General features: G+C 43.7%; 2 protein-coding genes and 2 non-coding genes across 4 annotated transcripts; 1 reads left to right on the forward strand and 3 right to left on the reverse strand.

Moving 5' to 3' along the window:
* On the forward strand, positions 1-10,209 carry tlcd1 (TLC domain containing 1). Its single transcript, XM_066696092.1, has 4 exons — positions 1-602; positions 4,277-4,359; positions 6,320-6,402; positions 8,467-10,209. The coding sequence occupies exons 1-4, from the start codon at positions 397-399 to the stop codon at positions 8,860-8,862; spliced, it is 768 nt and encodes a 255-aa protein (XP_066552189.1). The 5' UTR covers positions 1-396; the 3' UTR covers positions 8,863-10,209.
* Positions 10,210-11,731: 1,522 nt separating this feature from the next.
* On the reverse strand, positions 11,732-15,034 carry rpl23a (ribosomal protein L23a). The gene is made up of 5 exons (XM_066696091.1): positions 14,917-15,034; positions 13,505-13,685; positions 12,593-12,769; positions 12,157-12,226; positions 11,732-11,791 (listed from the first exon to the last, which is right to left on the reverse strand). Exons 1-5 carry the CDS (start codon positions 14,939-14,941, stop codon positions 11,777-11,779), a joined length of 468 nt encoding a protein of 155 aa, XP_066552188.1. The 5' UTR covers positions 14,942-15,034; the 3' UTR covers positions 11,732-11,776.
* Positions 12,306-12,369, reverse strand: LOC136718638 (small nucleolar RNA SNORD42). The gene has a single exon (XR_010805309.1). It is a non-coding gene; the product is annotated as a small nucleolar RNA SNORD42 (small nucleolar RNA).
* On the reverse strand, positions 13,172-13,243 carry LOC136718639 (small nucleolar RNA Z17). The gene has a single exon (XR_010805310.1). It is a non-coding gene; the product is annotated as a small nucleolar RNA Z17 (small nucleolar RNA).
* Positions 15,035-15,217: the final 183 nt, after the last annotated feature.

Consider the following 15,217-nt stretch of genomic DNA (forward strand, 5'->3'; position numbering starts at 1 on the left):
GACTGGTTCAACAACAGGCACGGACACACACAAACACAATCATAAAATCAAGTTGAATCCTGCAATGGGACGGCCAAATATTAAGAGCAAGCCCACTGGCCCGTCTCAGGAAGTGAGAAATCTGAGAGCTGCTGTTACTGTTGCACGCTGATGCTGGAGAGAGAGAGAGAGAGAGAGAGAGAGAGAGAGAGGGAGAGTCTGGAAAAAGTTACCAACTCCCCTCCTCCCTCGCTATTGCTGTCACTCCCAGAACCTCACTGACACAATCCTGCCTTCCTGCCTCAAATATCTACTGGACCTTTAACTAACCAAAGCAGAAGGGGAGCAAAGAAAGAAAAACAAAAAACTACATAAGAGGAGGAGGAGGAGGAGGAGGAGAACTGGACCCAGGAGAAGATGGAGTTGTCTTGGATGTCCCTGCAGAACCACCCCACCCTGTCCGTGGCCATGAGCAGCGTCACGTTTCGGATCATCCACCGCTTGCTGCAGGGTCTGCCTCTCCCCAAAGCGGTGGAGCGGGATGCGTTCAAGTCCTGGAAGTGGAGGAACCTCTCGGTGTCTCTGGTACACTCGTTACTCACCGGGCCCTGGGCGGTCACTTGGTAAGTCAGCTTGGAAAGCAAACAAATATATAACTCGTCCTCTCTTGTGAGTGCGCCCCTTTTCCTGAAGGGCAATGACACGGGCACGTTTATTCCTCACTGACACCACCACCCTGTGCCCGGTGAAATAAGCTGTCATGCACAGACAAAACTCTCACCAGAGAAGCCACTCAGCTTCGATATTAAGAGGAAAAACTTGTTCTGTTGCAGGTGATTGTGTGTCCAACAGTGTTAAGTTTTACAAAAAGGCAACCCTCCTCAGAGTTTACTGTGGTCCGTTATGGTAAAAGAAAGTGTGTGGTGTGGTATGGCACAGACTGAAGCAGAGAAAGGGAAGGAAGGAGGGTTAAAGGGGAAGTGGATTTTGCACTAAACTTACTGTTAAACTTTTGCGCTACCAAACTAAGTTGTTATTTTTCCCTTTTTCTTGTATGACCGGTTTCTACTCCTTAGTCCCCCCCTTCTGGGTACAGGTATTTGTGCCAGAACATACTGTGAATTCTTTACAGCATGCTGTTCCCCCAGTAGGGCAACAATGGCATCAGCCCAGCCTGAGTGAGGACACGCTTGCGTTCAGCTGACACAAACAGCCCTCAAACGCTGCCTGCTATCCCGGTCCCAGTTTCAAAGAGCCACTTATTACGGCACTGTGTCTGTTGCTATAATTAGGGTCATGCAGTTTCTTGACAGCGTTATCCGCGCTGTTCAGTGCAGTATAGGTGCTTGTTGTTTGCTTTGCTTATTAGACATGTAGCAGCAGTAGTTTATAATTATTATAACGATGACAACAACAACAAAAACAAATCAAGAGTAATAATAATAACAAACCATATCACATGATCTGCTCCTTCAGTGCAGAACGCTCTTGGTTGACGTGTTTTGTGCCTGCAGCTCACTAGGCAACAGACGTAATAATAGGCTTTTGCCAAGATTGTAATTAAAAAATAAATACATTTAAAAAGATGAGGTGACTAATCTGGAATAGGCAGCTTCACTGGTGTCTGTTGTAGTCCTGCTCTGAGCCCCAGGGTGTGTGGGGAGACAGGAGGGGGTGAAGGTGAAGGAGGGAGGTTTGTAACATCAAGACAAAGAGCTCTTTAGTGTGCCTGCCCTCTCCAGTTTCTTTCCACACCCCCTAGACATGCTTATTAGGCTGATGGCCTTCTCTAATTTGCCCTGTAGTCGTGAGCATGTGTGTGTGTTGCCCTGCGTTGGAATGGCGTCCTGCCCTGGGCCTGCACCGTGGCCCAGTACTGGATGAAGTGGCAATTGATAATGAAATAATAAACTGTTTTGCATGAAAGCCTAAGAAATTTAAATAGAAATGGAAAATGCGCAATTAATTATTTCCTACGATCAGTCCATCCCTCCTGCTCTGCCCCAGAGCGATTCAAAGTGCTGGTCACACTGATCAGAGTATCTCGAACAGCCACCTCTTCAATCTCTATTCATTCTAGTTCGCTGGGACCTGTACTAGACTGTGGGTTCCCCATTAAGAACCTAAAATCTGGTCTCCACTTTGACCCTTTGCCCTATCCTCTCCACACATTTCGTCTTTAGCTGAAGTGCACTTGAACAGCAATCTAGGCATGTCTTTACATAGAGAGTTGTGGGGGGGTGCAACTACCCAGCAATGCACTTTCCAGATGAATATCAGGGTTGCTTCTTGACGTTTTAGAGGAAATTGTGGAGCCAATCGGATTCTAAAAACCAAACAAGCTAAACTTGCCACACAAGTTGTTCTTGTGTGTGAGAAGCAACTTAGTGTATGCAAAAAAAAAACTCAGAAGGGAACCTTACAGGGTACATACAAATATCTGAGGGATCTCAAAAGCATACAGTACTGTGCAAAAGTTTTATGCAGGTGTGGAAAAAATGCTGTAAAGTAAGAATGCTTTCAAAAATATTTTTAAAAAATATGTTAATAGTTTATATTTATCAATTAACTAAATGCAAAGTGAGTGAACAGAATAAAAATGTACATCAAATCCATATTTGGTGTGACCATCCTTTGCCTTCAAAACAGCATCAATTCTTCTAGGTACACTTGCACACAGTTTTTGAAGGAACTCGGCAGGTAGGTTGGCCCAAACATCTTCGAGAACTAACCACAGCTCTTCTGTGGATTTAGCAGCCTCAGTTGCTTCTCTCTCTTCATGTAATCCCAGACAGACTTGATGATGTTGAGATCAGGGCTCTGTGGGGGCCATATCATCACTTCCAGGCTGTATGTTTGCGGTCGTTGTCATGCTGCAGAATAAATTTGTGGCCAATCAGATCCCTCCCTGATGGTATTGCATGAAGGATAAGTATCTGCCTGTACTTCTCAGCATTGAGGAGACCATTAATTCTGACCAAATCCCCAACTCCATTTGCAGGAATGCAGCCCCTAACTTGCAATGAACATCCACCATGGTTCACTGTTGCCTGCAGACACTCATTCATGTACCGCTCTCCAGCCCTTCGGTGAACAAACTGCCTTCTGCTACAGCCAAATATTTCACATTGTGACTCATCAGTCCAGAGCAGCTGCTGCCATTTCTCTTCATGCGTAGTTGAGTCACTTGGCCTTGTTTCCACGTCGGAGGTATGGCTTTTTGGCCACAAGTCTTCCATGAAGGCCACTTCTGACCAGACTTCTCCGGACAGTAGATGGGTGTACCAGGGTCCCACTGTTTTCTGCCAATTCTGAGCTGATGGCACTGCTGGACATCTTCCGATTGCAGAGGGAAGGAAGCATGATGTGTCTTTCATCTGCTGCATAAAGTTTCCTTGGCCGACCACTGTGTCTACGGTGTTCAACGTTGCCTGTTTCTTTGTGCTTCTTCAAAAGAGCTTGGACAGCACATCTAGAAACCCCTGTCTGCCTTGAAATGTCTGCCTGGGAGAGGCCTTGCTGATGCAGTAGAACTACCTTGTGTCTTGTTGCTGTGCTCAGTCTTGCCATGGTGTAGGACTTTTGACAGTAAACTGTCTTCAGCAACTGCACCTTGTTAGCTGAGTTTGGCTGTTCCTCACCCAGTTTTATTCCTCCTACACAGCTGTTTCTGTTTCAGTTAATGATTGTGTTTCAACCTACATATTGAATTGATGAGGCAGCACTGTGGAGTAGTGGTTGGGGCTCTGGACTCATGACTGGAAGGTTGTGGGTTATAATCCTGGGCGGTGCAGTGCTGTTGTACCCTTGAGCAGGTACTTCACTTAGATTGCTCCAGCTGTATAAATGGGTACAAATGTAAGTCGCCCTGGATAAGAGCGTCAGCTAAATGACAAAAATAATAACAAATTATAATAATGATCATTAGCACTTGTTTGTATAATAGCCTAATCAGACACCTGACTATATGCCTGTGTGCAAGTGAACCTAGAAGAATTGATGTAGATTTCTCTTCTGTTCACTCACTTTGCATTTAGTTAATTGATAAATATAATCTATTAACGTGTATTTTTGAATGAATTCTTACCTTACCTTTTTCACACCTGCCTATAACTTTTGAACAGTACTATATATTTCAACTGCATATAACTTAAGAGTGATGGCTAGGTTTAGATTGAGTTGGTTAACACAGCAGTATGGCTCGCATTTAAAAATAAATATATATTTTTAATCAGTGCTCCACAAACAGAAATAATATAAACATTTGAATGGCTATTTTTTTTCCATTTCTCCCCAGTGTGATTCTATGGCCAGACCTGCTGCACAAAATACATTCCTTCTACACCCCACTGACTTATCTCCTAATCTGTGTCTCCTCTGGTAAGTAACAAGCTTCTTAAATGTCTTGAGGGGGTGGCACCAACATATGCTTTGGGTCAATTTCTGGGAATGAGGATTTTGGGATTCACTGGTCTCCCCCTTTAGTGGTCTATACCGTGCGTGTTTAACGACAGGAGGAAACCAAGGTTTTCTGTGAGGACAATACTCCTGCACTGCTGCTTCCCTCACACAACTCAAAACAAGAGACTGAAAGAAAAAACACAAACCCCCAAGAGACGGCTCCAGCCTTGAAGAGCAAGCAAAGACAACATTGAACATTGAAGATATAAATCAATAAAATGTGAATGCCAGATTGTGTACGCTAGCCAGGGAATATGCCTATAGGTCATTCCAGGTCAACTCACCCACCAAAGGAGCATGTTGATTGCCGGACCCTCTCAGATATTGCTAGAAGAATTCACCTGGGAAGTGGGGGGTTGGGATACGTGAACTGAATCCCGCTGAATTCTTTTTTTATTCTCCTTGTAAAGGTCAGCCAAAAGTGAAAGCCTGGCCTTGACTATAAAAATTATACCAGGCTCAAATCAGATCCCACCAGCTTATGCAGCATCCCGGTCTACTCGAAATGAGACAGACAGGAATTTGTTTTGAAAATAATTACTAGGATTTTTGAACTCAGTATACGCAGCAACTCCCCCAATTTCCTAGCAAGATCTGAGATGGTTGAGCAATGGGTCTGTTTCAATTGGCACAGAATAACCTCACCCCGAAGACAGCACTTTTTTTTTTTTTTTAAGTTTAGCACAGTACATTTTCAGGGCAGCTCATGGTGTCCACTTTGCTATAACGTGTCTACTTTGCTTGGCCACGTTCCTTCACATTTATACCATGACCTACCATACCTGCAGTTAACGTCTATCATTGTATAAACAGCCCTGGAAAAAATTAAGACACCACTACAAGTTCAGAAATCAATGTTAAGTAGTCTCTTCATTTTTTCCAGAGCTGTACATGTACCATAAATATATACGGTTTAAATATCCACACAGTCCTGTGCATAATTTCCAATTCAAACGTAAAGGACAGCAGAAATCGTGACACTGGATGCTTTGCGGGTGCCATTTTACAGCACTCTATATCGTGTTTAATTGGAGAGCACTGGTTTCTCTTTGTCGTTTTCAAACCTGACTAAAATCCCAGCGAGTCTCTGCAGTTCAATCATTAACCTTCTGTTTGACTTAAACAGAGGAGGGTAGGAGAAACCCTAGGCAAACAAATGACAGTCAATATGTGCTTGTTTCTTTCCTGATAAGACAAGTGGCCTGGCCTGATCTCCCTGGAAATGGCACACCTTGCCTATAAATGTCTAGAGATGTGGGCGGGGCCAGCTGTGTCCCCCAACCTGATCTGCAAAACTTTAAAACAACAGCTGGTGCCTGGCCATCGTACAGACCTGGACAGGAGGACGGAGATCACTGGTGGCAGCTTTAGAGAGACAGCACCGAGTCTGGTGAGGCTGTCTGTGTGTGAGCTCTGTGCTGTTGAGAATCAAGCACAATCCATGTCTGTTTCTTTTAATGTGCATTGTTCACACAAGGCCCAAGGACCTGATATTCTGGTTATACACTCCCAAGATGCACTGGGTTTCTGTATGAAGGCGGAGATGCTACACACTTGTCACTGGTACTTCAGCCTGGTTAATTTGCCCATAGCTTTGTTTCTTAGGCGAGCTTTTGTATGATTTGGATCAGGATTAAGATTAACTAGAGGTCACCATTCTGAGGTCATTGTTTGCATCCCAGAACTCTGGAGGATAAGAGGGGGTTACCGTGAACCCCTTTCCCTGCTGATAAGGATTTCTTTATTTTACAAAGAAGTAGAAAGCACGTGGGGCCCAGTTTTGACACACAATGCTTATTTTGAAGAAAAAAAGAAAACCGTACTGAAAAAAAATATAAACGTGTGCATCACTGACCTGAATTTGCTCTTCTTGTGGCAGGGTACTTCATACAGGACGCCGGAGACATCATCCTGAGTGGTCAAGCTAGGGCATCGTGGGAATTCCTACTGCATCACGCTCTGGTAAGCGGGACGCCCACTCAGTCTGAGCGTCACCCAATCCGAGTCTGGGTGTTGTTCTGACTCACTGTATTGTAAGTGCTGTTCTCCTGGATATTGAGCAATAACACTGACAATGGTGTTATTTCTTGCTCCCACTGGACTCATGGTTGGCAATGGCTTCCTTTGGGCAAACCGCCGCAATAACTGTATCTGATCTGACCTTTTTATGACACCCAGATTAAATGATTCACCCCAAGGAAGAGTGCACACATAGCAGACATACTCGATATAACAGATCATAGAACCCCAAAAAAACATTTCACCCTCCCACACCAGGAGACTGCCTTAGCATGGAAGCCTAGCAAAAACAAGGACAAAAAAAGGGTGGGGGGTGGGGGGAAGCGGCTATTTTCTGGACTGACTCACGAGAACTCGCGATGATGCTGCAGTTCATGTGAGTCGTCCAACTCTCAGCTCTGAGCGATTTCTCTCGGGGACAATGGGTGTATTTTAGTTTAGCACAGTGGAGCTCCTTCTGCAGGATTCATGAATGCCTCCCATGCATCAGTTTAGAGCAGCATCCTTCCCCAGGTCCACCGCAACAACAGTGCCATTGTGAGGGGGGCTGTGCGCAGTGCTGATTGTACAGTGTTGTTGTGTCTCCGCACAGTCAGACAGCGTGTGTGTGTGTGTGTGACAGAGAGGGGGGGGGGGGCTATGTCACCTTCTCCAGGACTACCGCAAATGTAACATTAGGATGATGGTAAAAGCTCTTCCCCTTTCTGTAACTGAAAGTTTTGGTTAGCCAAGGAATACATGAATGCACTAAGGTTGGGGGGGTACAAAATAAATACACAAACCACACTTGCACAAAGCTTTGCAAATCATTACAAATGACACCACTGTCCGTCTATAGTGTATGAAGAGTCGTAGAAATACAGAGAGAGATGTATATTTCCAATCAAAGGTTTTTATTACAAGCAGCTGCAAGGAAGAGGTTCAAGAGGCAATCTCAAGAACAGTCTTAGAGAAGTTACAAACTACAGGCACTTTCATGCAGACCAGACAGGAGAGAAAGATAACAGGCCCACATGTCTGTCCCGTGATGAGTGTAAGTTCGGTTTCTGCCTGACAACTCGTTAGGAAAACCCATACATAGACAAACCGGGAAGAATTAAAGCATATGTAATGTTTAATATAAGGGAGATTTGTACGATGTATCAAGCCCAAATTGCTGGAGAAAACTGGTTCTTATCAGACTCTGTTCCTCTGGGTATCAGGGTTGCAGTATGGCACAGTACCATAGCACAGTGAGACAGTAACCTTGTCTACACAGACACATGGGGAAGAAATGCAGTTCATCAGTGTATATAATACACCAGACATAAAAGTCCTATTAATATGCTCTATAAAAAGAATGGGAAATCACAAGAATCCATGTCAAACATACTTAAGCCGTGTAATTACTTTGTGGAGAGTTGCCGGGCTTCGTTGGACGTATACAAGCCGAGACAAGGAAAACTGACATCTGAAGAACAGGAATAATCCACAATGGAAACTGAACTTGATGCGTTTTGGGTTTTGAACATGTTGTGTTGCAGGTTGTTTCTTCAGTGGGAGAAGGGTGTGGACGTACAGCTTGTAAAAAGCTGTGAGAATGTGGAAAGCATTTTGAAGGAATGAAGGCGCCGACGCCCTTTGTCTGGGACACTGACTTCACGGAGAGCATCAAGTCCTGCAGCACCAATTATAAGAGCACGTTTATATTGATTCTGCTATTTAAGAACTGTTTATAGGTTATTGTTTTACTACACATACCAAACTTTACTTTATCAGGATGAATAATAAAGCAATTACAAATTCCCAAAATACTACTGAAATATAAGTTTTCAGAATAACAAAAATTGCAAAACAATTGATCTTATCCAACTCAAGTACACAAGGCATCTATATCTCCTTTGAAAGGCCCTGTGGCTCTCCAGAACTAGGTTTCCAGGCCTGTACAATCAGCCAAAGCTAAGTATACTTTCTTTTGGGGTGGTATTATTTAAAAACGGGACTGATGCGTGTCCATCTGTGTCACAGGTGACCTGGTGCTTCCTGTATGGCCTCTACACCAAGCACTATGTGGCGGGGGCGGTCATCGCGCTGTTCGTGGAGGTGAACAGCATCTTCCTGCACACCCGGCTCCTGCTGAAGCTGGCGTGCGCCCAAGCCTCGCCGCTGTACCACATCAACAAGCTGCTCAATCTCTTCACCTACGTGTTCTTCCGCCTCAGCGCCCAGTTCTACATCACCTGGTACCTGCTGCGGCACTACGCCACGCTGGACCACGCCGGCTACTTCCTGGCCACCATGACCCTGATGAACATCATGATCCTCATCTACTTCTACCGCCTCCTCCGCGCCGACTTCTTGCCCCGCTCCAGGAAGCACTGCGCCCAGAACGGCACCCGCAACGACAAGTTTGTGTACGACTGACAGGATCGCGCCCCAACCCAACCACCCCCAACCCCACCACCAGCACTTGTTTGCAGAAGTGGTGTCCTTATCCACCGCTTCTCTTTCAATGACTTCCAATGTCCACACCCACACGATATTTATTTTTCGACTGCAGACCTTGAATGGCGTTTGATTTACGGCCGCCTTCCTCCTGTTTCCAGTTCTAAAACCGAGCTTGTTGTTGCTTTAGCAGCCTGTGGACAACCCTGTTTTATATGTTGAAAGGAAACGCACAAAATATAGATAAAATACCCTGACCATTGCAGGGTGGAATGGACTTGTTTGCACTTTTTTTGCAAGCTCCTCCTGTATGATACTCAAAGCAATGGGGTATGATTCTGTAACATGAACATTACGGGATTCTTGGTGTAGACACAGCTATCTACCGTACTTTTCATGTCTAATAATAGAGAGTACTAAAATACGTCTTATAAAATATTTGCATTTCTAACTTTCATTGTGTATGGAAAGTAATGTCATATCTTAATCGCTCCTAAGAGAAACCATTATAATGCTTATTCATACACAGTCAAGAGACAATTCTCACATTTAGAGGAGCTCAACCAATCAGTGAAATGAAGAAATAATTCCTGAACAGTTAAGTGATAAACCTTTTTTATACACGACTATTGAGGATAAAAGATGCCGCCATTCAAATCTTGCAGATACCGTAAGAGACGATCGCTCCCCCAGACACGCACACAACCAACGCAACAAAGCTGGTTTCATAAGGAACAGTTACAATGGTAACAGTATATATTCCAAAGGCCAGCTATTCTTCGCAGCAGGCAAAGCTGGGGGATGAGTTCATGAATGCATCATCAGTTGGTTTGCGGGTTCTGGCAACACCACTCGAATGCCATTACAGTAGGTAGCACAGCGGGGAAGTAGGGTGGCTTTCTGTGAACCACTGTGCACAAAAGCTGCGTCCGAGCCCTGCGGATAATGGCAGGCTTGTGCAAGGAAAGGAGAACTGCTACAGGTTTTCTTCCTTGTGCATGAAAGCCCGACTGTCAGCGTGGATCTCGTGGGCAGACATGCCAGGCACAGCGCAACACTTGTCATACTAAATGCACATCACTAAGATTCTCACTAGAAGGGTCCAGTCACAGAGGGACTAATTTCATTCTTTCAGGGCAATGACAACCACTGAAGCACTCAATTTTATCGTCGTTTCCCTACTCTTAGTTAGAAACCTGCTGGCAGTGTTTGGAAGCTTTATTGAGTTTGTACTCAAATGCACACAACCTGTTACCATACACAGTAAGTGTCATCTGTGTAATTCCTTTGGCATGACTTTGAAATTAAATGTTTACAAGCAAGAAAAGACTTCACTCTTCTTTGCTTTCCACGCTCTTCTATAAATACAGCAAGAAACTCATGAGGGACGCAAAGCAATGATGCTGGGAAAGTGGGTTTGCAGCCGGAGTCAAACTTATGTTCTCAGAGGGAAAATCGATTCCCTACTCACAGCTAGGACGGTTAAATTATAACTTTTGAGATGTACAGACAGCAGTCAGTTCAAACAAAGCAGCAGTTTTCCAGCAGTCTCTACTGCCCTCTACTGAAAGCCCAGTTCAAGTACAGCCTCAAGGAAATCCTGACATCTCAAAAGCATGCTTGATGAACTAGATTGTAAAGCATCAATCCAATTTCCCCCTGTTAATTTCTACCCACTGAATACAGCTGGAGTTAGCATTCAGAGGGTAAAAATTAAGTGAATTGACTACTCATGTAAGTTCAAATACAATGAAAGTTAACACTTTTACAAATATAAGCTCTCAGGCTGGACTTATGCCTCGGTTCCATTGGCTTAAGCATCCGTGCCGTGCCGGACGCGTCCCAGAGGTTTTTATTGTAAAACCAGGCCGTTCTTGGGAGGAGCAGCAGCGACTGTGGGTTTGGCTTCTTGTTTTTGTTTTTTAAAGACAGAGCGATAGAGCCTGACACGGAAAATACTTTTGTGTCTATTTTATTCTTTCTGCTTTACATGATTCAAAACAGCATAATAAATACACGTTTCTGTTAAGAGGTATTAGGAAGAGCTAAACGAGTATAGACATTATATTCAGACAATCACATTCCCATAAGAATACGTTTCCATGTGCAACAATAACTACATTTTTGCCATTTAGTATTATTATCATTTGTGCTAGTATATGTATTTTAAACGGCACAACGCGACTTTCTGCAGATTTGTAACTGCAAACAATACTTTTTGCTGAATTTATAATTTACTTATCAAACGTCCTTAACCAGGGCAAGTTACAGTTGAAACAAAATACACACGTTTCACGATTAATCATCCAGCTACAACATAGCAGGTTATAATTGAACTAAAGTGTGCATCTCAGTCATGGAGTTTAGGACTTATGGACACATTTATTAAACCAGTCCTTAATGTTTTAGAGGGAAACCCTGATCTGCTGTATTTATTCATTAATTTAACTTGCAAATGGACACACGTTAACTGAATCGTGTTCGCCTTCATACCGATTATCTCTGCGGATTGTCCTGCACACCATTCACACAACACAGCCTGAAACACCGGCCAGCTGTTCACAAAATATTAATACAATCGCCTGCTACCGATCCGATTATTATCCTCCAGTTTATTTTTAACTAGTCAGGGCACTGCACCGGTCCTGTGTTAATACACGGATATTAACTGTAAGCAGATAGTTAACCGTCCACAAAACACGGACGCTTAGCCAGTGAAAATACCCATTTAAGCGTCCGCCAGTGGAAACAGGGCATTAATGGTGCATCTTTAGGACGTCTCCCCCAGGTCCCTTGTCATTACTACCTGTACTCAATAAGATTAATAATTAAGAAACAGACCATGGCAGAATTTTTACAAACTTTATTCTCTGTACATTTCTTGATGAACAGTTTAGATGATGCCAATCTGAAAGAGAAAAAAAAAAAAACTTTAAATTCTTGATCTGAGCAGCAACAAAAAACGTTCAGAGAATACGATGCATCCTTTTGAATTATGTATCAGTGGTTCCTTTAGAAGCATCAGGCTTTAAATCAGACGCTACAAAGTCTCCATCATTTACATAACAGCAGGCAAGTGTCAAGTGTAGATTTAAAAATGCATTATTCTATAGCCAGAAATACAAGACAAATGCTCCAATGAGGATGAAGTGAACACACCACACTTCCCTTCTACAGTAACACATAACATTTAGAAAGGCAAAAAATAATGCATGTCGTACCATATTGGTATTCCAAAGGGTCAAACCAAATAACCACGATGAGAAAGCTCACCTTGTTTGCAACATCCAGGGCATCGTAGTCTGGTGCAAGACGGACGTAGGCCTTCTTCTCACCATCGGGCCTGGGGGGGGGGGACAGGAGAGGGATTTACACACAGCACATTCCTCTGCTCACGCTTTACTAACCCAGTTTATTCTCGCATGTGTCAGTGGTTCCTTTGGAAGCATCACGTTTCAGACACTACAATGTTTCCATCATTTACACACGAGCCGAGGAGCTGCACACTACGAACGAGGGATTTCACTATTGGAGAACAGATGTGGAATTAAACTCGAGGCACGTGAAAAGACTGTGATAGATGCTATGATTTCAAGTAATCTCTATATACAAGAACGCAGACCTCTTTTCAGGATTAATGGGACTGAATTTTTAGGCAAAACGGGCCGTGTTTTTCCCCCGCATTCAAATATCTTCCCTGACAAAGTACCTGATCAACGTGTTGACTTTGGCCACATCGATGTCGTACAGTTTCTTGACCGCATGCTTGATCTGGTGCTTGTTGGCCTTGACGTCGACGATAAACACCAAGGTATTGTTGTCCTCTATCTTCTTCATGGCTGACTCAGTGGTCAGAGGGAACTTAATGATGGCATAGTGGTCCAACCTGGGAGACAGAAGGATGATGGGATGAGCTGTGGGGCGTGTTCATAGCAGCACTGAGCAGTGACACTTCTCACACATACAAGCAAAGCTCAACTGTGATGGCTGTACTTAAAAAACAAAGGCCATAAATAAAGCTAAAATTCTGCATTAGATTAAATTCTACACCACCCCCACCCTGAGTTTTGTTCCCCACATTTTGCCTAATCAATTGAAGTGATAGTGAAAGTTTAATAGATAATTTGAAAGCTTGTATACAGATTGAGTTAATCTGCATACAACTGCTGAGAGACCCATAGAGCCATCCGTGTCTATAACTTCTGGCACAATAGTACATTCATTCTATAAGGGACGTATGAAAACGGCATTTGGGTTTTGAAACTATACAAATATTCAGCGGACTCAAGGTGCATCAGTATTCAAAAGGCTGTAATCATGATAGATCATACTTTGATCGCTTGAAACCATCATTTGCACCCATTCAGCAAAATGTCTGACCAGCTGAAGCAAAATATGAATCTACACAGGCATGGATGAATGAATCAATTTAAGTGCTTCACATACTAACACAAAGAGCTTAAAGCACTGATGTGGGTCTTTTTAGACTTCAATGAACTACTCGAGACCTGGGACAGATTCCTCCCAATAGGCTGACCTTAATCAGGTGGTGATAATACAGAAGACAGGTACGAAATATACCCCCTCCCCCCATGCTCAGCAATGAGCTGTAGAGACGTACTTGTTCCTGCGAGGAGCGCTCTTTCTGGGGTACTTGGGCTGCCTCCTCAGCCTCAGGGTCTTGGGCCTCCTGAAGGTGGGGGAGGTCCTGATCTTCTTGCGCTTGTGGCTGTGCACCCCCTTCAGCACGGCCTTCTTCGCCTTCAGGGCCTTGGACTTGGCCTCAGTCTTGGCAGGGACAGCTGCGCCGGACAGAGGGGCGACAATCGGTTTCAGTCAGCTTCACGATTTTAAAAACGTGATTTTTGTATGCATTTAAATTAAAATGAGAATAGACTGGATGAATGATGTCAGCTGGAGCACAGATCAGAATGTGCACCTCAGGCATTATAAAAACACCCATTGTAATGATATATAGTTTCACAGAGCCCACTTTCTAATAATGCATTCTATCAACTTATCTGTGATTCTGGCCTTTGAGAAGATATAACATTTTATATCGTTTACTATAAAGTTAACATCCCCCAGTTACCAGCAGGTAGCCTAGATCAGTTATTCAGCTGCCAAAAAGCGTCCATTAAGTTCGAAAAACCAACACAAAACTGAAAACTATTTTTAAATGATTCATATTTAAATGAAACAATTGCGCCTAGGCCTCTGAAGACGTCTGATCATTAAGATAGATGCTTCAAACCAATGGACTGTAAATGGCATGCAGGAAGGTGCATCAGAGTTACTGTACATTATAATCACAGCCTGTCATACTTTGATCGCTGTAAATACCATCACACGCACCTTGAGCATTGAAAACCGGGCGAAATTCACCACATGCATCAACCCTGTCTGCCCTATTAAATACCATTACTGTATTATTAACTACATTCAAATCTCAGGCCCAGGCGCGCTGCTGTCTACTGGCACCGGGGATGTATAACGTGGGTAAATGAACGCAATGTTAGCCACATATGACTACATGTACACATACACATACAAGGCACACATCTATTCCGGATTCTCAAAACCAATCTCCTTAAACAAGTTTAAATGATGCTAATAGTGACATACTTCACTGGTATTAAAGTAGATCACTGTAATGCTGGGCTAGTAGGCCCGTGGCTTACAATTCGCCACGACATGCATAGAAAGCAATCACCTGAATTAGACTCGATAAAATAATACAATAACACAACATAGCGCTAAGGCAACCGAGTGCTTCATAATTTTATCAACATAAAGAGTAAAACGTGTCCGCATGAGTGGGCCCACGTTGTCCAGCCGCCAGCGCTCAGCAGCGACACAGACATGCCGCCGTAACATCCAGCACCTGGCAAAGGCTAAAGGACACACATAGAAAACTAATTTTCACATTTTCAGATAGTAGCGATGTTCTGCTTTAACATTTCGTCATCTAATGCCGCTCCACTGCCGCGTTTTCGTTATTTATTTAGACATTTACGCAGAAGTGATACAGACCTTCCTTCTTCGCCTTCGGGGCCATCTTAGGAAAGGGAGAGCAAACGGGGTTTCGCACAGTATATCGCAGGGGCCAGGAAGACGAACGCTCGCGAGAGAAACAGACCGGCGCGGTGTGTTCTGGGAGGTGTAGTTTCAGAGCTGTGGCTCGGCACCGTGAAACAATAGTGTTTCTGTTTGACTTGTTTTCAGTGAACTTCCTATATCGTACAATCAGTGCAACTTCATGTATTTCCCCATTGCGCTGTGCACATGAGCAGTGTGTCCAGATTAACAGTTTAATTAGCAGGATCAATATCAT

The sequence above is a fragment of the Amia ocellicauda genome, chromosome 22 (genome assembly GCF_036373705.1).
Source record: "Amia ocellicauda isolate fAmiCal2 chromosome 22, fAmiCal2.hap1, whole genome shotgun sequence".
Taxonomy (NCBI): domain Eukaryota; kingdom Metazoa; phylum Chordata; class Actinopteri; order Amiiformes; family Amiidae; genus Amia; species Amia ocellicauda.